The 21,958-nt window shown below is 42.4% G+C and overlaps 1 protein-coding gene across 3 annotated transcripts in view; it reads right to left on the bottom strand.

Annotated features, from left to right (window-relative positions):
* Positions 1-19,213, bottom strand: part of SEC24D (SEC24 homolog D, COPII coat complex component) — an 82,271-nt gene extending 63,058 nt beyond the window's left edge. For 2 of the 3 annotated variants that reach the window (XM_058192778.1, XM_058192780.1), the window contains exons 1-3: positions 18,963-19,213; positions 12,918-13,085; positions 12,323-12,452 (exon numbers count right to left, since the gene is read on the bottom strand). In XM_058192778.1, the coding sequence (XP_058048761.1) occupies positions 12,323-12,452; positions 12,918-13,068 (281 nt within the window). In that variant the 5' untranslated portion in view covers positions 13,069-13,085; positions 18,963-19,213. Of the gene's footprint in view, positions 1-12,322; positions 12,453-12,917; positions 13,086-16,826; positions 16,849-18,962 lie in introns of those variants that run through there. The other variant, XM_058192779.1, reaches the window with a different exon arrangement.
* Between the last annotated feature and the right edge of the window lie 2,745 nt (positions 19,214-21,958).

Below are 21,958 nucleotides of genomic sequence, written 5' to 3'. Positions count from 1 at the left end.
GGTCATGGTTGTCCCAAAGGTGCTTTTTTTCTTTTGAAGACATTTCAAAAGGGTAACACCGCTCCTGCGCAGTTTGCACTGGCTACCTGTGGTCTTTCGGGTGCGCTTCAAGGTGTTGGTTACCACCTTTAAAGCGCTCCATGGCTTAGGGCCCGGGTACTTACGGGACCGCCTGCTGTTACCCTATGCCTCCCACCGACCCGTACGCTCACACAGAGAGGGTCTTCTCAGGGTGCCATCCGCCAAGCAATGTCGGCTGGGGAAGGGCCTTCTCTGTAGGAGCACCTACCCTCGAACGAACTTCCCCCTGGTTTGCGTCAACTACCTGACCTTCGGACCTTTCGCCGTGAATTGAAAACATATTTGTTCATCCAAGCGGGACTGGCTTAATTTTTAACTTTTAATTTTTAAATTCTGAAATCTGAATTTTAATAATTTTAAATTGGGGTACTGTGTTTTATTGGGGTCAATTGGACGGTTTTCCTCTTGCTAAGAAACACTGTTGAAAATGAATATAAACAACCTCTTTTAGAATTAGCCTCTGAGGCTGATGAAGACTCTGAATCGGGAACCATTCCTTTGGAAAAGTGTACTGACTCCCTGCGGGGTCTCCCGGAGGGGGGATCCACTGGGGATGTCATAGCTTTAGAAGAATATTACCCATCTTAAAAAATAAAAACAGAGGACATATGGATATATCATTTACCCATCTTAAAAAATAAAAACAGAGGACATATGGATATATCATTGGTTCAGGTTTTCTTAGGCCTCACAGCCGGGAGAACTTGACTTGACTTTTTTCAGTGCTACATGACAGACATGATTAATAGTACCCATAGTTCTGATTTCCCTGAATTAGGTTTCTATTCCGCCTAACCTTCCCTGAGTTAGATGCATAGTTTTGCTCTCCCTGAAGTGGGCCCCTACCTTTCCCTGAGTTAGTTTTACATTCCTGAGTTGGGTTTCTATTCAGGTAAAATGCATGATTTCCTGAAAAACACGTGGTATTTTGCTAATACGTATACTCTAAACGCTTGCTGATTGGTGATGTTAAGTTTCTATATGCTAATTCCCTCCTTGCTGTAGTTACCCCTCCCTGCTAAAACTGCATAATAAAAGAGACTGTTGCGATCTAAGGGGGACTTCTTTTTACAACATTCCTTTTACAACCCCTTTCTTCGTGCTCTCTCATTTTGAAGAACTCCTGGTGTGGTGTCTTTTATTTGGCTTCTTTCGTCCTTGCGAGGACCCACTAAATTGTCTCAGCGAGGGCTGAGACCCGTTCCTGCGGGAACTCAGGACAACATTAACAGGGAACCTAGGACAACAAATAAGTGTTGCAGACCAACAGCAACATCTGGGGGCTCGTCCGGACCTGTTGTGTTGTCCAGAGGCGCGATCGTTGTCTAGCGGTGCGTCACCTTCACCCTCATTGCTTACCCGTCCGGGATGCGACACGTGCACACGTAAGTAATGGGCTCCTCGAACTCGAAAGTCTCATCATTGCATAGGAATGAGCTTTACTCTCTGGTGAAGAAGGCTAATTGTTTGCAAAAAGTTAATGGCACCACTGTCTATCCTCTTTCTAAGAAATCTCTTACCTCTTTTCTATCCTATGTTCATGAAAAGTGCCCTGCCTACCCGGAGGAAGGTACTCTTAAGAAGGCTACCTGGACGCGCTTGGGAAAATTCCTCCATGACCACCCTCGAGCTCCGCCTGATATTCTAGTGACTTGGCGGGCTATTACGGCTGCTCTTGGCACCCTCTATCCTAATTCTCCTTCTACTGATTCGCCTGCTCCGCTCTCTTCTACTACAGATGAAAAGGTCTCTCCACCTCCGTATGAATCTTCTTCTGTCTCTGTAGCTGCCTCTGCTCCCCCTGCAGACACAGCTCTTTCTCCTTCTGCAGCGTCTCCCCCCCCGCCGGAGGATACAGACATAGCTGCAGGCACTCTTTCTGCCTTGGTTGCTCTTTCTTCTCTTTCTCTAAGAACTGAACCCCCGATATCGGCTTACCCTTTAAACCTCAATCCAGCAGGAGGGGGACAGCCGATACATGAGAACATCAATGTACGGGTGCTTAAAAATTTAAAAGAAGCTGTTACTTCCTACGGCATTCACTCTCCGTATGTAATGGGATTGCTTGATTCCTTAATAGATACCAATATTGTAATGTTACTGTATGATTGGAAGTCCTTATTTTCCATGTTATTAACACCTGCTCAATTTGTTATCTGGTCTTCTGAGTATAATAAATTGGTAGATGCTGAGATCATGCGAGGCTTGCCTCAAGCAGTTTTGGCTGATCATATAAAAGGAACTGGACCTTTCACAACCTTGGTCCAGCAGCAAAATTGCCCGCGCCGTGCCTTTGCTATCATTCGCCTTTGTGCTATGGGTGCCTTGAAACAGGTAGATGATGCGGATGGCAAGGCTTCTCAAACTTTCCTAAAAATTATTCAGGAACCCTCTGAGCCTTATGCCACGTTTATAAACCGCCTTCAAACGGCTCTTGAGAGGCAAATTCAAAATCACACTGCCCGAGACGAACTTTTGATAAAATTGGCTTTTGAAAATGCTAATGAAGATTGCAAAAAAGTACTTCAGCCCTTGACAGGAAAACCAGGTGTTACTCTTGCTGAGTTTTTACAGGCTTGCCGTGGTGGGAACCACTTCTCATAAAATGTCTGCTCTTGCAGCCGCTATAACTCCTTCTATCCCTTCCTCTAATACTCAAGCTTTTCCTGTTGTTCAGCATGGCAATTGTTTTAATTGTGGGAAGCCTGGTCATTTTAAGAGTCAATGTCGTTTCCCCGGAGGTGGAGGAGCTCCGCGCGGGAGCGCTAGGGGTCCTCCCCCCCAACCTACTAATGACAAGCCAAAACTGTTTGCCAGCGCTGCCGTAAAGGCTTTCATTGGGCTGCAATTGTCCTCAGAATCCTTCTCAAGCTGCGAGGGAAACTAATTCTGGGCGTTCAGCCAGCCCCACTTCAAAGGCTGACTTGCAAGCTGTTTCTTCTAATCCATCTCTTGCTTTTCCTGTTCGTCTAGCAGTAGATTTTGTATATGATGATCCTGGCTCTGTCTTCACCATGCCCTTGAAAGTTCTTCTTCAGAATCCCATTCCCCCTGATGTACCTCTTCTCTTATTTCCTAATTCCTCTCTTACTCTTGAAGGAGTCATAGCTGCACCTTTTCTGCATAATTCAGACTCCTTAAAAAACATTTCTCTGGCTGCGATCGGTGATCGCTGCTTTTCTCTGAAGGCTGAAACTGTTGTTGCTACTCTCATTCTCTTGCCTCCCCCTGATCATCCTTCTCTCTTTGCTCTCCAGCAGCCTGTGCAAAACGCCAAGCCAATAATTTCCATTCTTCTCAACGGCCGCACCTTCTCAGGTCTTATTGACACGGGAGCGGATGTTTCGGTGATTCGCACAGCTGAATGGCCCTCTTCCTGGCCTCTTTCTGACGCTTCTACTGTTCAAGGTGTGGGAGGCGCTCAGGCTGCTAAGGTTAGCACATCTTGGTTGACTGCATCTACCCCTCACTCCTCTATCACTGATCTCTCTTGCCTCTTCTGTCTCTAATGCCTCTTCCTCTCTTCCTAAATGTACATGAAAATTTCCCTTCTCTCTGCTACCCATTTCTCCTCTGACGTATCTCGCTTCTTGCCCTCTTCCCACGTTTCTACCTCTGCAGCTCTCCGTTCGCGGCGCTCCTTATCCGGAGCACAGCAGAACCTGCATCGTCCCGCAAATTATACTTGGACTATTTTGGACTTCCAAGGAAGCGCCCTTCATTCCATCTCTAATCGAACTTTGTGGCCTTGGTTTCCTGCACTCTACTTTGACTTTGCTGAAATGCTGGTCGGCGCCCATGGATTTAAACATAAAACAAAATGTGATCCTTCCCCTCGGGACGTCTGGTCAATTGGTCCAGGCCTGTATATCTGCCCAGGACATCTTTCTGATCTCTCCCACCTAGATGAATGTGGGACCATCTCTGATTGGTACTGTAAGTCCTGGCAATGTGTGTCAACCGGAAAGATTTGCTGGACTGCTCCCTATACTACTGACTATATCAAAGCTATACTAGGCCCTGATAACAATTTGCCTTGGAATTCCTGCTCCAATTGGGCCTGCTGTGGCGTTCGCCTCAATCCTATGACTGTTACTTTTACATCTCATGGAAGGAGTCTTCCGATTACTGAATGGCTTAAAGGGAAAAGATGGGGGGGAAGGTCGAGAGATAATTCCGAATACAGACATCCAGGAAATATATTCATAATTCGTCTTACCATGTCCTTAGAAACATCCCCACCTGTGGGCCCAAACAAACAAGTCAATTCGCCCTTTTTACAGCCCTTGATTAAAAGCAACAATCCATTGGTGTCCTTGGTCTCCTCTGCGCATGATGCCCTTGTAGCAGCCCGTACTTTTCCTAACAATGATAGTAGATGTTGGCTGTGTCTGTCTTCTCAACCCCCTTTTTATGAGGCCATAGGTTCTGCCCTACCTTTTACCAATAGCACCTCAGATACCGGTTGTAGGTGGTCTAACTCTTCTATAACGGTATCCTCAATTGAAGGTCAAGGTTGTTGCCTTGGGTATGTACCCTCTAACTTTTCTCACTATTGTATTAATGCCTCCTCGGATGCCTATATTTCCTGCACAATATACTTGTCCAAAGAAAGGCTAGGACTTGACACTGGAGGGTGGACTCTCTCCCTGGTTGACCACCCTCCTCTCTGCCCTAGCCGGTCCTCTGATTTTGTTGCTCCTTGCATGTACAATTGGCCCATGTGTTATGGGAGAGTTCTAGCATTCTTGAAACAACGACTAAACAGTATTGGAGATGATGTCCTCTTGCTAAGAAACACTGTTGAAAATGAATATAAACAACCTCTTTTAGAATTAGCCTCTGAGGCTGATGAAGACTCTGAATCGGGAACCATTCCTTTGGAAAAGTGTACTGACTCCCTGCGGGGTCTCCCGGAGGGGGGATCCACTGGGGATGTCATAGCTTTAGAAGAATATTACCCATCTTAAAAAATAAAAACAGAGGACATATGGATATATCATTTACCCATCTTAAAAAATAAAAACAGAGGACATATGGATATATCATTGGTTCAGGTTTTCTTAGGCCTCACAGCCGGGAGAACTTGACTTGACTTTTTTCAGTGCTACATGACAGACATGATTAATAGTACCCATAGTTCTGATTTCCCTGAATTAGGTTTCTATTCCGCCTAACCTTCCCTGAGTTAGATGCATAGTTTTGCTCTCCCTGAAGTGGGCCCCTACCTTTCCCTGAGTTAGTTTTACATTCCTGAGTTGGGTTTCTATTCAGGTAAAATGCATGATTTCCTGAAAAACACGTGGTATTTTGCTAATACGTATACTCTAAACGCTTGCTGATTGGTGATGTTAAGTTTCTATATGCTAATTCCCTCCTTGCTGTAGTTACCCCTCCCTGCTAAAACTGCATAATAAAAGAGACTGTTGCGATCTAAGGGGGACTTCTTTTTACAACATTCCTTTTACAACCCCTTTCTTCGTGCTCTCTCATTTTGAAGAACTCCTGGTGTGGTGTCTTTTATTTGGCTTCTTTCGTCCTTGCGAGGACCCACTAAATTGTCTCAGCGAGGGCTGAGACCCGTTCCTGCGGGAACTCAGGACAACATTAACAGGGAACCTAGGACAACAAATAAGTGTTGCAGACCAACAGCAACAGGCCGTTATATAATATGTTATTTTAATTTGTTGTTTTAATATTGTAGATTGTATATTTTAATTTGGCTGTACACCGCCCTGAGTCCTTCGGGAGAAGGGCGGTATAAAAATCTAAATAATAAATAAATAATAAATAAATAAATAAATAAATTTCTCATCCAAGAAGCTTCTTCAACTCTGACAGGTTATAAGAAATGGAAAGATTTATATTCTTTGCAGACAGTTGGTAATCTGCATCCTTTTAGAGGATCATTGAAGCACTTGGAGATTTATCTGTGTCCTCAGGGTCAATTGATCTTTTTTCACATTGCAAAAAACTTAAGTGGAAATAGGTGTTTTGTAATTAAATCCAATCTAATACAAACGATCTCAGTTTACAAAAAGTTAATATTCCCTATGAAACACAACCGTGAACTACAAACAATATTCTGTATTTAAGGTTTTTTTTTTCCTTGCCTTATTCTTTCTGCTCCTTCATTTTTGATCATCATTTTCTTTTCCAATTTTTTTTCTAATTTATAATGGCAATATATACAAACCTGTGTATACAGAACGCAGTAGACTGTGCAAAGTTAAAACTATTTCACATAAATCAGGCACAATTTGGCTGGTTTGAGACTGGACTAAGCCCTAAGCTTTGGTTTGCAAACCATAATGACAAGATTTATAGAATTTGCTAAGCTAAGACCAAACATTCACATTTTAACTTTGCATGATGCAGAAGCCCAAAATCTGAGTAATCATGAAGAACACTGTGCTTAGCGTGGATTTTACTTTCTAAAAAGTATGACTGAAGTCTAAAAATCTTTCCTTCTCTCTTTTAATCCATATTAGCAAATGTGTTTTGTTAAGTTCTTTTAACAAAGAGAATTTTCTCTCCCTTTCTCTTCAAATCTTGAAACAAAAATAGATGAAATAATTAATGAAATGCAACATATATATTGAGCCGGGGTGGGTTCTACTTACATTTACTACCTGTTTACAATGGGACGTGCGCTTCTGCGCATGCTCAGATCACCCATGATGACATCGGGGCGGGTGGGCAGAGCCTCCTGCTGGTTTTACTACCGGTTCTATAGTACCGGACCGAACCAGGAGCAACCCACCACTGTACTGAGCATACTTTTCCTTAAAACTTAAAACTGGCTTAAACAAAGCAAAGCTTAATAGGATCAGAGAAGAATAATTTTAATTAGTAGGCAGCTCAATTTGAATAATTTGCCCTTATTCAAAAATGATTTCTCAAAGTCATGCATAAGTAACTTAACAACTTCTACAAAATATGACATTGTTAATTCTTGCATACACTGCTCATTTAACGACTAAGAAACAAAAAGGAACTGAAATAGATTAAATCTCATCTCATGGTTCACAGACCTTCAGCTTTGATCTTTTAAATTGGACATAAAAGTCAAAGGTGATTCTCTGCCCACAGAATATGTTCTGCATTATGGCTGTTCAAAACATATGGATTAAATTAGGCCTTGGATTCTAATTAAAATAACTGCTTGATACAATAGTAAAAAGAATTAGGCTTTTCCTTTTGGTTAATCCAATTTATAGAGGCACATATTTATCAATATTCTAGAACTCAGTACAAAAATGATTTATTTTTCAAAAAGACTACGTTACCATGTGTCCTTAGCAGATGTAATATAATAAAAATCTGATTTTAGTAAACTGATTGGGAAGGAGAGTGCCTGTTTTTCCCCCAAAAAACTTGGTTGGGCACCGAAGGGTGTGTGCCCCGGTAATATCTGCCCACCGGGTTTCTGAGCATTCCATCAGCCGAGGGCCCAAGGTAGGGGTGGAGGGGTGGCGGTTGTTATTAAGGAGAGTCTAGAGCCGAGGGAGGCCACTATATCTCAGATAGCCGGTTGTGAATCCCTTTACGTGAAATGGGGGCGTAGGATGCAGGTGGGCTTGTTGATCACATACCTGGCTCCTTGCTGCATGATAAGAGCCCTGCCCGAGCTGCTTGAGGTGATAGCCGGGATGGCAGTTGACACCCCTAGGCTTATGGTCATGGGGGACTTCAACTTGCCATCGGCCGGCGTGTCGTCAACGGCAGCTCGGGAGTTCATGGCCTCCATGACGGCCATGGACCTGACCCAACTAGTTGACGGCCCCACCCACATTGGGGGAAGCACACTGGATCTGATTTTTGTCTCTGGACAGTGGCTGAATGATCTGTAACTAGGAGAACTAGTCATTGAACCTTTGTCATGGTCAGATCATTCTCTCCTTCGTCTGGACTTTTGGACTGCCACTCAACACCACAGGGAGACGGGGCCAATGCGCTGGTTCCGTCCCAGGCGCCTGATGGACCCGGAGAGGTTCCTGATAGAGCTTGGGCCACTCCCTGGTGATCTGGCCCACGGCTCGGCAGAGGAGCTTGTCGCGACCTGGGAACGGGCCGCAGCGGGCGCTTTGGACCGTGTCGTGCCTTTGCGGCCTCTGACCCGGCGTAGGTCTCAACCAGCTCCCTAGTTTTCCGAGGAGCTGAGGGAGATGAAACGCCGGAAAAGACGCCTAGAGAGTGTCTGGAGGACCAGCAGTTCTGAAGCTGACCGAATACTAGTTAGGTCTCATATTCAGACCTACCTAGTGGCACTGAGGGAGGCCAAGCGAGCCTATGTCTCTACCCTCATTGCGTCAGCAGATAACTGCCCGGCCTCCCTGTTTAGGGTGACTCGCTCTCTCCTCCATCAGGAGGTGCGCGATGATCCCTTACAGGGTTGTGCTGAGGATTTTAGTAAGTATCTGTACGATAAAATCGCTCAGCTCCGGGACGGTTTGGACCAAAATTGGGTAGTTTCAGGCGAGGTGACGGAGGCAAGTCTTGTTGAGCCCATCTGGGAGGAGTTTGATCCTGTGGCTCCTGAGGACATGGACAGGTTGCTGGGGCGGCTGAATGCCACCACATGTTTATTGGACCCGTGTCCCTCCTGGTTGGTACTGGCCACTTGGGAGGTTACACGAGGCTGGCTCCAGGGAATTGTTAAACGCTTCTTTGAGGGAGGGTGTTGTTCCCACCACCTTGAAAGAGGCGGTGGTGAGGCCCCTCCTCAAGAAACCCTCCCTGGACCCAGCTGTTTTGGGAAGGTTGTTGAGAGTGTGGTGGCATATCAGTTACCCCAGTACCTGGATGAATCTGTCTATCTAGACCCGTTCCAGTCCGGTTTCCAGCCCAGGTACAGCACAGAGACGGCTTTGGTCGTGTTGGTGGATGACCTCTGGAGGGCTCGGGATAGGGGTTATTCCTCTGCCCTGGTCCTGTTAGATCTCTCAGCGGCTTTTGATACCATCGACCATGGTATCTTGCTGCGCCGGTTGGAGGGTTTGGGAGTGGGAGGCACCGTTTTACGGTCGTTCTCCTCCTATCTCTCTGACCGGTCACAGACGGTGTTGACAGGGGGGCAGAGATCGACTTCGAGGCGCCTCCTGTGTGGGGTGCCACAGGGGTCAGTTCTCTCGCCTCTCCTGTTCAACATCTACATGAAGCTGCTGGGTGAGGTCATCAGTGGTTTTGGGGTGAGTTATCAACTGTACGCTGATGACACGCAGCTGTACATTTCCACCCTGGACCACCCCAATGAAGCTGTCAAAGTGCTGTCTCGGTGTCTGGAGGCCATGCGGGTCTGGATGGGGAGAAACAGGCTCAAGCTCAACCCCTCCAAGACGGAGTGGCTGTGGATGCCGGCATCCCGGTACAGTCAGCTGCAACTGCTGCTGACTGTTGCGGGCAAATCACTGGCCTCAATGGAGAGGGTGCGCAATCTAGGCGTTCTCCTGGATGGATGGTTGTCTTTTGAAGATCATCTGGCGACCGTCTCCAGGAGAGCTTTTTACCAGGTACGCCTGGTTCGCCAGTTGCGCCCTTTTCTAGACCGGGATTCCCTATGCACGGTCACTCATGCCCTCGTCATCTCTCGCCTAGACTACTGCAATGCTCTCTACATGGGGCTCCCCTTGAGGAGCACCCGGAGGCTCCAGTTGGTCCAGAATGCAGCTGCGTGGGTGATAGAGGGAGCCACCCATGGCTCTCATATAACACCTCTCCTGCGCAAGCTGCACTGGCTACCTGTGGTCTTCCGGGTGCACTTCAAGGTGCTGGTCACCACCTTTAAAGCGCTCCATGGCATAGGACCCGGATATCTGCGGGACCACCTTCTGTTACCATATGCCTCCCACCGACCGGTGCGCTCCCATAGAGAGGGTCTCCTCAGGGTGCCGTCAGCCAAACAATGTCGGCTGGCGACCCCCGGGGGAGAGCCTTCTCTGTGGGGGCACCTACCCTCTGGAATGAGCTTCCTCCTGGACTCCGTCAACTTCCTGACCTCCGGACCTTTCGCCGCGAGCTGAAGACGTATCTATTCTTTCGAGCAGGACTGGCATAACATGGGTTTTAAATTGGATTTTAAACGGGGTTTTATATTAGGTCTTTTATAATTTTAATTTGGCCATATTGAATAAGTTTTTTAAATGGGTTTTATTGTATATTATATTTTATTTTATCTGGCTGTTAACCGCCCTGAGTCCTTCGGGAGAAGGGCGGTATAAAAATATTATTATTATTATTATTATTATTATTATTATTATTATTATTATTATTATTATTATTATTATTATTATTATTAAGTCCAGTAAATCAATAGGTATGTCATTATAGTGATGCAGATTACATCATTCACATTATGTTGTCATTATGCAAATTATACTAATTGGCACAAAAGTGATATGTATATTGACTTTACCATATATATGTCAGATACATAATAATATTACACATACAACATAAATGCCGACACAATATAACTGTTATATTCAAATTTCATTGCATTAAAGTTTGTAAAATCAAAGTTTAGTGATACCCAATATAAGTATGTTTCCAATTGACAGAAAGTATTGGTTCCATTGTGTTCTCATTGGTCAGATATTAATTCAAGTATTCTGTTCCATTTGGGTCATCATACTTTAAGACTGAGATAAACTGGTGTAAACTCTTAAAATAGTAGTAAGATGGTAAAAAAGTTAGATTGCAAATCCAATGAGAAAATATTGACAGAGTAGTTTTATATTTAGCCTTGAGAAGTGAAGTAGTAGAACAAATATGATAGTAGTTTATTAATAGAGGAATATATATCATACAATACAAGTCAAAGACTTATACTTTGTTGTTCCTGAATTTGGAATAATGTTTTTAAGCACATTCCAGATGAATATTAGGAAAAATGTCATAACACTTTTGTAATTCCACTTTTATAGTGGAATCTATCATTAAGGGAGGTGGTAGGTTCCTCTATATGTTGAACCAGGGATATATTTTGGGGGTGCTGCTTTAAGTTGGAATTCTACACTGAGCGTAGATTGGTTCCTTCCAGTATTATGATTCCATGCTGCTTACACAGCATATGAAAAATAGAGCTTCTGCCAGACCAAAGAGCATGTAAAATTGTGCAAGATCATACTGCCAAAGGAAGGCAGATTCTGCTTACATCATATCATGGACTGAGCACAGCCTACTGAATTTGCAAAACAAGTTCGTGATAAATATTAACAAAATGCTTTCAGGAATGGATATATCATAGAACGCCAATCTTTTAAAAGTATTTTTGGATCTACCATGCAAAAACACAAAGCAACCACAAGCCCTTCGAAGGCTTAGTGTACCCTACTCTACAGCCCACTACCCCAAAGTTTTCTGAGGTTGTATTTATTTGCATAAAAGACATTTCTGGAAGGACAACTGGCATAAACCAACACTCTAATGAAGAGCCATCCTGGAGCTTCTGAGCCTGTTTCATGTCACATGAGCAAAGAATTTCATCAAAGGGTCTGCACAGTCCTCAAGCGCTCCATGGCATAGGGCCGGGTTACTTACGGGACCGCCTGCTGCTACCGAATACCTCTCACCGACCCGTGCGCTCTCACAGAGAGGGACTCCTCAGGGTGCCGTCGGCGCGACAGTGTCGTCTGGCGACACCCAGGGGAAGGGCCTTCTCTGTGGGGGCTCCCGCCCTCTGGAACGAACTCCCCCCAGGACTTCGTCAACTTCCGGACCTCCGAACCTTTCGCCGCGAGCTTAAAACTCATTTATTCATCTGCGCTGGACTGGGTTAGTTTTTTAGTTTATGGGTTTTTTATGGGTTTTAGTTCTAAATTTTAATTCTGGCCAATTTAATAAGGTTTTTAAATTGTATTTTAATTGTATTTATTGTGTATTTTTTACTTGGCTGTGAACCGCCCTGAGTCCTACGGGAGAAGGGCGGTATACAAATTTAATAAATAAATAAATAAATAAATAAAAGCATAAAAAATATTCCTAATGTCTATGGAGATTCTCAGTCATCCAGGTTCATGATTGTCCCAAAGGTGCTTTTTCAAAAGGCAAGTGGACCTGCTTATTTTTCTTGGAAGATGTTTCGCTTCTCATCCAAGAAACTTCATCAGTTCAGTACTGAAAAAGTTTCTTGGATGAGAAGTGAAACATCTTCCAAGAAAAACAAGAAAGTCCACTTGCCTCTTGAAAAATCACCTTAGGGAATATTCCTAATGCTTTATTCTGCTTTGTTTTAAATCACCTGTGTGGCTGTTGAGCTGCTGCAGTGCTGGGTCCATTCTGGAAATTACTCTGCTTAGGTGAGTGGAGGTTCTGAGGTGGAGATCCCATGACAGGAGGAGCTCCAAAAGGCACATTTGTTTTCAATATACCTAAAGGAAAAGTAAACATATCAATATTAATGGAAAACCATTACATTTAAAGGAGTACACCATAAAAGTCAAAGCATAAATAATGTATGTTAAAGAAATACATTAATAAACTAAATTAAATAAATTCCAAGTTATTCAGTATCTTCCATTTATATCAGTATCAGGAAAGACGAGAAAGCAATAAGCTTTTAAAAATTTTATAGCCATACTAAAAAAGGACAAAGACGTCGGTGAAAGAAGTCCATAAGTATTAGGTTTTTTCCCAGGGTTTAAATGCTGAATCACATACAACCTGAGTCCACAGACCATGATATACCTTTATTTGTTGTAATTTTAGTTAGTTTTATGATAGTGAACTCTTTTTCCCCAACTCATACGTCCAGAATTCCCCTCAAACATTATCCTGGCTAAGAATCTGGAAAATACAACCCATTATTTCTAGAATACAACTCGAAGTAACTGTACCTGACTGAGATGTAAAAGGTGCTGGATTTGGATCATTATAATGTCCATGAAGAGGTGAAGAAACTGTTTGTCCAAAGCTAGAAGAAAATCCTCCCATTCCTGGCTGGGCCTGGGAATATGGAGGTGCTGCAACATATCCTTGGTGATTCATTTCAGCGGTATTTTTTCCTTATAAAAATGTGAACAAACAGAAAAATTATAATTTTCACGCTCTAAAAATGTGAATTGAATTGTTACTATTGTTTTATAATAGTAAGAAACAGAATCAGCGTTTTGGCAGATCAGACCCAAGAAAGTGGTCCATAGTCTGATAATTCTCTTAAGAATGGTTATATGGACAAAGCATATGGTAGTTCTTCTATATCAGGGATACAGATGTAAATTTATGGTTTTATCGCACAACTGGATAATATATATTTCCTTTTATAAAATATAGAATTTTTCCAGAATGCCTTCATGGAAGATCTTTCCAAAGTCTATTTTTTCTGGATAAAGTTGAGGAGCAGACATCTCTTTGGTGCCTGGACATACACATTTTCTTATGATGGAGGGAAAACAGCAACATTTTCTGAAGGAGTAGGAATTAAATTTTCAGTTTTACACTCTCTCTGCAATTGGTTAAAGAAATTGGTAAGTTAAGCCACTGCAAATAATGCACCTTCCAACATGTTTCTTTTGAATATGTAAAACTATGTGACTACAATTCAGGAGTACAGTTTCAGGATACCCCAAGAGTATGAAGAAAAAGATTAGAGTCCACCTGTTGCTTACAGGACACAAGTGATTCATCCTGACTTAGACTCTACACCTTATTTAAGTAGGACAATCTATGTGCAGCTGAAATAATATCCATCCCTCTTATGACCCATTCCTCAATTTCTTCTGTCCTTCCACTATTTCCCTGTCTCGTTGAAGTGTTAAACCCTTTTATACCTACTTTTGTCAAATGACACAAATACGGTAATTATATATATCATTAAAATCATTTTGTATTCATACATACATACATATGCCACACGAAAACACTATCTATATCTATCTCTTTACAGTATCTTTATCTCTATAGTGTTGCAACACTCTAACTGACAGGCATATCCTTTCCAAGAAGGCAAGAATTCCCCAACATCCCCTCACCTGCCTCAATAGAGGAGTATGTGGCAACAAATAAGTATTTAAACAGCAAAGGAGACCTTAAGGAGACCTTTCCAAGGAGACCTTAAGACCCAATCGCTACTTGCCCTTAACACAGTACTATCCTCCCATGAATATAATTTTTACTCTATTCACCTAATATTATCTCATTCCCACTCCATGAATGAGAAAGACATTAATCATTATTAGCCATGCCACTCTAATAGCATTTTCTACGTTATTCCAATATCATCACAAGACATCTGCAAGATGAATAAAACATATTACGTTGCTCGCCATTACTTTGGAAGCAGTCAGGTGTTGTGTCTGTGCCCCTCGAGCCCAGCCCCCTGCCAGAAAGTGACTCGGAAAGTGAGGGGAAGGGCCATCAGGACTAACCTCTGGAGCACCAGATCCTCTGGCTCAGCTCCATGAGCCAGAGGCAGGCCAAGTGGAGGAGATAACAAGGCCTCCGTCCCCTGACTCTTCCCCCCCCAGGCCACGCATCCAGACCCGGCTGCTGGCAATCAGGCCTGGCTGGATCCCAGGTTTCGGAGATACGAGAGGCGGCTACAACAAAGGAAGGGGTGGGGCAGGCCTAGAGAGTGCTGAGTCATGGAGCCACACCCCACACAGTATAAAAGCAGCCCTGGCTGCTCTTCTGCTCCGTGACGAGCAAAAATTGAGCTGAACTACTTGACTTGTGGAGAAGTGAGCTGAACATTCGGCCTGGATTACTGACTTCTTGGTTGCCCGGCAACTCCAAGATAAGGGAGACTTTGGCAGGCAGCTGCAGATTCCCTGCCAGGACTGATAGCAGCTGTGAACTCAATTATTGGCTCATTTAGCCAGCTCGTGTGGCTGAGGCCAGGAGGGGACAGCACATCAGATGTCCTGATGTGGGGTATTTTGGGAAGTACTGGGAGATATAGACTTGGCCTCTTCACTCTCTGTTTATAAGTCAACTTCCGTCTTATTCATTCTCTTCTAACTTCTGTCCTTCTCTTCAAGTTCTTTTTACATCTGCTGTTTTTGACCACAACATCTCTGCAGGCTTTCAACCAATTCCCAGAATACTGGCTAGGACAATGACGGTGAACCTTTTTGACACCGAGAGCCCAAACTGCACATGCGCACATGCCCAAACTGAAAGGTACACGTGTATGCACATGCATAGACATGCACAGACATGCGTGTATGTGTGCACACAGACATGTGTGTATGTGTGCACACAGACATGCATGTGTGCAGACTTGCGCATGCACGGAGATGCATGCATGCGCAGCTGAGATCCGAAGACCAGTTGGCCGGCAGGAGGCGGGGCATCCCAACATCAACAGTGCGGCAAAAGGTGAGAACTTTTTTTTTTTGTGAGCTTCTGTTTCGTCGATTGCAGGGAAACAGAAGCTCACAAAAGAAACGCCATGGAAATCTGACCTGGAGCAATGGCGCTCGTGCCAGCAGAGAGGGCTCTGCATGCCACCTCTGGCACACATGCCATAGGTTCTCCATCATGGGGCTAGGACATCTGGGAGTTGAAATTCAGACACCTTAAAGTTGCGAAGACTGAGAAACACTGATATTCAGCATAAAGAAAGAAAAGCAGCCCGATTTTATTTAAGATGAATGCTTATTTGTCCCTTTCCTGGTATTTATCAGTTTCATCCCTAATTTTAATGTTTCTTGCTTTTAAAATATGAATGCCCAGAGTTGGGTAGCTTCTAAATAAGTCCTCTCAATTCCGGGGGGGGGCGGAACCCTAAATTATTTAGCAGTTAGTTTCTTAGTGCTCCTGCTCTACAAGAACCTCACTAACTGTGAAGGGGTCTGCCTCCGTTCTCTGTAAGGTTATTGGTGCACAGCATATTTCCATATTTCTGAATTTCATATTCTTTTAATTTGGGGAATGTCCAAATACAGTTGGGTGAAGAAGCAGATAAATCAGTCCAGAGAAGACAAAACCAAAAATCAGAATTCCTCAAATCCTGCTGCAGAGCCCTCACTGGTAGGTGTTTTCCCTACTGCTTGGTATTATATTGGAAAAGAATGGCATCAAAGCCAGAAGAACACAGCAATCATTTTGCCCAAGCAATTAATGGTACAGAATCATGCCCAACCAAGCCTTGGAATAATAATAGTAATAATAATAGTAATAATAATAGTAATAGTAGTAGTAATAGTAGTAGTAGTAATAATAATAATAATTAAAAAAAACTGGTAAGAATTGGTAAAGGAGAAAACAAATGTTATGAGTTTTGCACCAACTCAAAGGTAGCATTACTTCAATTCATAGATAAGTGAAGACCCTAATTTTTAAGCCATTGAGACTTGCGTAAGAAGTGGGCAGGGGCTTCTAAAAAAATTTAAATAAATAAGTCTCTGACGGGTAAAATTCACAGGTGTATTTTTCCTAATTGTATAACCAAAATATCAATTTCTGCAGTTCTATGGCCCACTACTTGCAAGAAAATCCTATTTGCTTGCATCACATTACTTATTCATTAGAAGAAACATATGATTTGATTGGGTATAACTGATGAGGATGTTATTTAAAGTGGTAATTACAGTTGAAAATAATAATTGGGTTCACATTTAGGAACACGTTCTTTGAAAGAGGAAAGTTTCCAATTCACAAGTTTTCCCATTTTTCAAGTGCCATGCACATAAAATGAAAAAAAATATTTTTGGTGAGGTGGCACTAGTTAATTAAGTACATTCTATGAAAGAAGCAGATTGCTGCCAGTGATTACCGTCTCCCACCCCAAAATAGACACATACTTCTTTTTTCTTTCAGGATAGAAACGTGGCAGTGTAATCATCTCAACAGGTGCATTTAACTGCTTGATAAGCCATGATGATAGTCTATAAAGAATTCCATTCTAGCCAGTTACAGTTGATAATATTCTGAGCCAATAAAACTACTTCCTGCACAGTTGAGACAGGAAAAAAATGTGCCACGTCAGAACATCCTAAGCAAACCAAAGGCCAAGAAAGAAATGCAAGCATAACTGTGCTTAAAATGACTTCAATCTACTTTCAGTTTCATGATAAACAAAGTAACCTAACAAATGTGTCTCCCTTCCATCCTTCCTTCCCTTCCAACAATGTGTATCAACAAAGTGCAAATTAAAACCCATTTTATAAAGCATCTCAATACTAAGAAGATAATCCATCATAGTTACGTTATACCAAAAAAAAAGTTTACATATTTGTTTAAAAACAATCTCTGCAACAAAGACAACAAAGAAAATATTTTTTTAGGTTAAGAAGCAAAAAAAGTAATTCAGATTTTAGTTATATAGTTATTAATTACTACCTACATAGAAAACTATCCAAACAATAGACAAACACTAACTAAGTCAGCAGAATGTTTCCCTATTTTTCCTTTTTACACTCTGTTATATAGCCAAATCAGATGGTTGATGATAGGTAACAACAGATGGAGGGAGCAGCTTAATTTCTCTAATAGAACTGATGACTTCCTCTTTTGTCTTGCTATAACCTCTTTGTGTCCCATTATGAAGTACTCTTGACCTCTTCTGTTGCTTCATTATTTGCTGCATGATATATGACAGAACTGGTTTTGAAAATCCAGTTGGAATCATAGTCCCCAAATCTAGTTTGGAAGTGATTTATGGTTTGTGACAGCTTGTCCAATCTAAATACTCCAGCAAATAATAATCACTGCAATCAGGAAACATTGGTATGAAATTGGAGACTATGAACCTGGAGCATGGTCCATAATGCCAACAAGGATTTGATTGCGAGTCAGACTACATGTTTAAGGTTCCAACATTAGTGATGAAGAGAATCATAACTAACAGTAAATACGCACATTTTATGTACCTAGTTATTAAAAACCAAAGAAGATATAAAACAAAAATAATCACTAAATTACACTGAATCAACAGAGAAAGAAAATACTTCTATAATGATAGCAGATAAAACAGTATTGAAATGTCAAGTTCCCATATTCCTATAAACTGAGAAAATATGTTATGATTGTCCCATATATTCTTTAATGTATGAAGACATAAGAGCTTACTCAAAATATACTCAGCTCATAATTAAAGGGTGACAACTGGGATGCAAGTTAAGGACAAAAGATACATGCCACCACTGCAGCACATATGTTAAAATAACTATTTCCCCATTCTTGTTATACAATATGGCAGGGTCAGTTTCCCTCCCCCACAACACAACACAATGTGGATTCAGGTAGCTTGTGTGTGGTGAAGATTAATCTCAATCCAGAAAGCAATGTCAATATTTTTATTATATAGCATTTACAGTAAACCCCTTTGAAAAGTACTATTTCAACATTAAATATGAAAAGCTTGCCTGGCATGCAATCAGCCCATTTTTCACAGTTTTTGAATATATTACAAATCCTTCAGTCTTGCAATAAAATTAGGGCTAGTTGCACCCAAGCTGGGGGAATGGGGCTTGAATGGGCTTTTTAATAATTTGGAGTATAACTTTCTAAAAGAATTAAGCATATTTAGAACCTGAACAACTTCAAGATAACTGAGCAGGTCGCAGACTAAATCACCGGATGCCTTCAAAGCAAATCCAGCCAGCTTTCCTAAAGCTAGACAGATTGGCCAGATGTGGATCAGGTACTGCATTCGCAATGTTCCCTATGAGACCCCCAATTTTATAACGGAGAGGCTTCTCTGCATCTCTTGCGCTGAGATATATCTTCTCTCCCTCCTCTTCTATGCAAATGCAAAAGTCCCCCCCCCCAGCCTTAGATGCCCCTTGGTTCAAAGGGATGCTATCATCTCTGACTGCCCTACCTAACAAATACAGACTGCGTTCAAAGGCGCTCTCGGGTCCAGACTGGCCGTCCCCAGAGCCTTCTAATTTCTCTTGCCCCCCACCCCAATATCTGCCGAAGGTCATTCCCCTTACCTGGCCGTCCCCAGCTTTCAATTCGCTACCTCGCCCTGCTTCTAAGCTGGTCCTGCAGGCGCTTGTCAGAAAGCCGCGCGACGAGCCGGCTGCCTTCAGGCTCTCCCTACCCGGGAGCGCACAGAGAACTGCCACGTGTAACTGTGCTCGCGGGAGCGCGCACCGAGGCCACAGCTGGGCTCGAAGCGCGCATTGCCGCCGCCACGCAAGCTGGGCTCTGCTCTAAGCTGCCAGTCGGGCTGAGAGCATGCTCTCCCCCCCCCCACCCCAAAAAAAAAACAAACACCAGAAAGAAAGAGACAGGAAGGAGGAGCGCATGCGTATTGCCTGCGCTGAAGCATTTCGCCCTTAGGTTGCGTTCCAGTAATCGCATCTTGTGAAAATAGCATGCAAGAGAGAAAAAGGTTAACGCACCAAGGTTTTAACAAGGAATGAAAGATTGACAGGGAAATTAAACTCCATCATTTGAAGGCAGTAATGGTGGTTATCTTCATAGTACTTGTTTAACCCACCATGGTTTACCCAATTTTTATGGATTTACATGTCACATGGAACTATATCTTAATCACACAGGGTGAACTTGGTCAATGTGATCGCTTAAATGTGGCTGAGTGTTTTCTGTTTCAATGGAGTGAACAAATTACCATCCTTTAGAGAGCAAACATCAATTAACAAACATTGGACCAAATATCGTCTGCCTTTTAATAGACTAACGTGTATCTTTGGAGCTTGCTTTGGAGGAAGAATACTTGTTGAATAAGAATACAGCTAATGAAAATGGGACAGTTGGTACCAGAAAAAGATACAAACAGTATTACTATCTGACTTACTACATAATCAAGTAAAATTTATTTATTTATTTATTTATTTACATTTTTATACCGCCCTTCTCCGAAGACTCAGGGCGGTGTACAGCAAGTAAAACGACAATAATCCAAAACCATTTAAAATATCATAACAAAGTTAAAAATCTAATTAGACTGCTGTATACTTAAAACTATTAGGTAAAAATACAAAAGATAAAAAAAACCTGTTAAGAAACCTGCTAAAATCCCCAAATATTAGAATCAATCAATCAGGCCAGCCCCGCTTGGTGAAAAAAAAAGTCTTGAGCTCGCGTTTAAAGGTCCTAAGATAATATTTGATCCAATTATATAAAATTAGTCTGGTATAGTTTAAAAACAAAATTAAATTAAAGTTGAAATACTTCAACTATTCTAATTATTTGATATACTGCAGCTTTCACTGATTGGTCGCAAGCTGAACTGGATATACTAAACAAAATTAGAAATTAAGGCCCATAAATCATGGTTGTTTTTTAATACCGAAGAAGCAGTTCAGAAGCTCATCTTTGGTAGAAAAAAGGTGGGATGCAATTTCTTCAAGCCAAGCAAACAAGACGCATAATCTAAATGATTATATGAACAGAACAGAACAAAGCAGAACAATAGAGTTGGAAGAGACCTTGGAGGTCTTCTAGTCCAACCCCCTGCTTAGGCAGGGTACCCTATACCACTTCAGACAAATGGTTATCCAATATCTTCTTTAAAACTTCCAATGTTGGAGCATTCACAACTTCTGGAACCAAGTTGTTCCACTGATTAATTGTTCTAACTGTTAGGAAATTTCTCCTTAGTTCTAAGTTGCTTCTTTTCTTGATTAGTTTCCACACATTGCTTCTTGTTCTACCCTCAGGTGCTTTGGAGAACAGCCCGACTCCCTCTTCTTTGTGGCAGCCCCTGAGATATTGGAACACTGCTATCATGTCACCCCAGTCCTTCTTTTCATCAGACATACCCGGTTACAGCAACCATTATTTATATGTTTTAGCTTCCAGTCCCCTAATCATCTTTGTTGTTCTTCTCTGCACTCTTTCTAGAGTCTCAACATCTTTTTTTACATCGTGATGACCAAAACTGGATGCAGTATACCAAGTGTGATCTTACTAAGGCATTATAAAGTGGTATTAACCAGTAGTGGGTTTCAGCTTCAGCTGCTACCGGTTCGCTTGTGGGTGGGTGTATGCGTGCGCACACACAACACTTCTGTGCCTGCAGAAGGGGCGAACTGGTAGCAACCCATCACTGGTATCAATACTTCACATGATTTTGATTCTATCCCTCTTTTTATGCAGCCTAGAACTATGTTGGGTTTTTTTGGCAGCTGCAGCACACTGGTGGCTCATACTTAAGGATTGTCAGCTAGGACTCCAAGTTCCCTCTCACAGTTACCACTATTGAGCAAGGTACCACATATACTGTACCTGTGCATTTTGTTTTTCTTGCCTAACTGTAGAACATTACATTTTTAGTAGCATCAAAATAATTCATATGTGTTCAATGATATTATGAAGATGTTCATGATATTATATTTCAAACACCTATCATAGCCATGAACTAAGACACAAGCAAACAAACAATATTATGGCCAATTATGATGTGTGACTTTGGCCACAGTTCAATTCACAATAAAATCAGGTGTTCCTTCCTTTTAGTTGTTAAACTTCTATTATGTGGTTCCCAGAAAGCTCTTACAGCAGCGGTTCTCAACCTGTGGGTCGGGACCCCATTGGGGGTCGAATGACGATTTGCCAGGGGTCGCCTAAGACCATCAGAAATATGCGAAGTATACTTGCGAGTCAAAGAATCGCGCTCCAATGGTTGACTCCACAAGCCAGCTGCAGGCTCTTCAAATCGCTAGCCGAATTCGGCTTCAGGCGCAATGAATTAAAAAAGAGAGAAATCTTTGCTCTGATGTCTCCCTCTCAAGCCAGCTGCAATCACTCCCAAGCCTAATCTGGCTTCAGGCATGATAAACTTGATAGGGGAGGAGTCTCCGGTTTAATGCCTCCGTCCTCAAGGCAATCGCAAGCAGTTCAGATCGCTAGCCAATACGGCTTCAGGCGTGATTTATTTATTTATTATTTATTATTTCGATTTTTATACCGCCCTTCTCCCGAAGGACTCAGGGCGGTTCACAGCCAGATAAAATAAACA

The sequence above is a fragment of the Ahaetulla prasina genome, chromosome 8 (assembly GCF_028640845.1).
Source record: "Ahaetulla prasina isolate Xishuangbanna chromosome 8, ASM2864084v1, whole genome shotgun sequence".
In the NCBI taxonomy this organism is placed as follows: domain Eukaryota; kingdom Metazoa; phylum Chordata; class Lepidosauria; order Squamata; family Colubridae; genus Ahaetulla; species Ahaetulla prasina.
The sequence above is the reverse complement of the archived record's forward strand: the minus strand, read 5'-3'. Positions and strand labels throughout refer to the sequence as shown.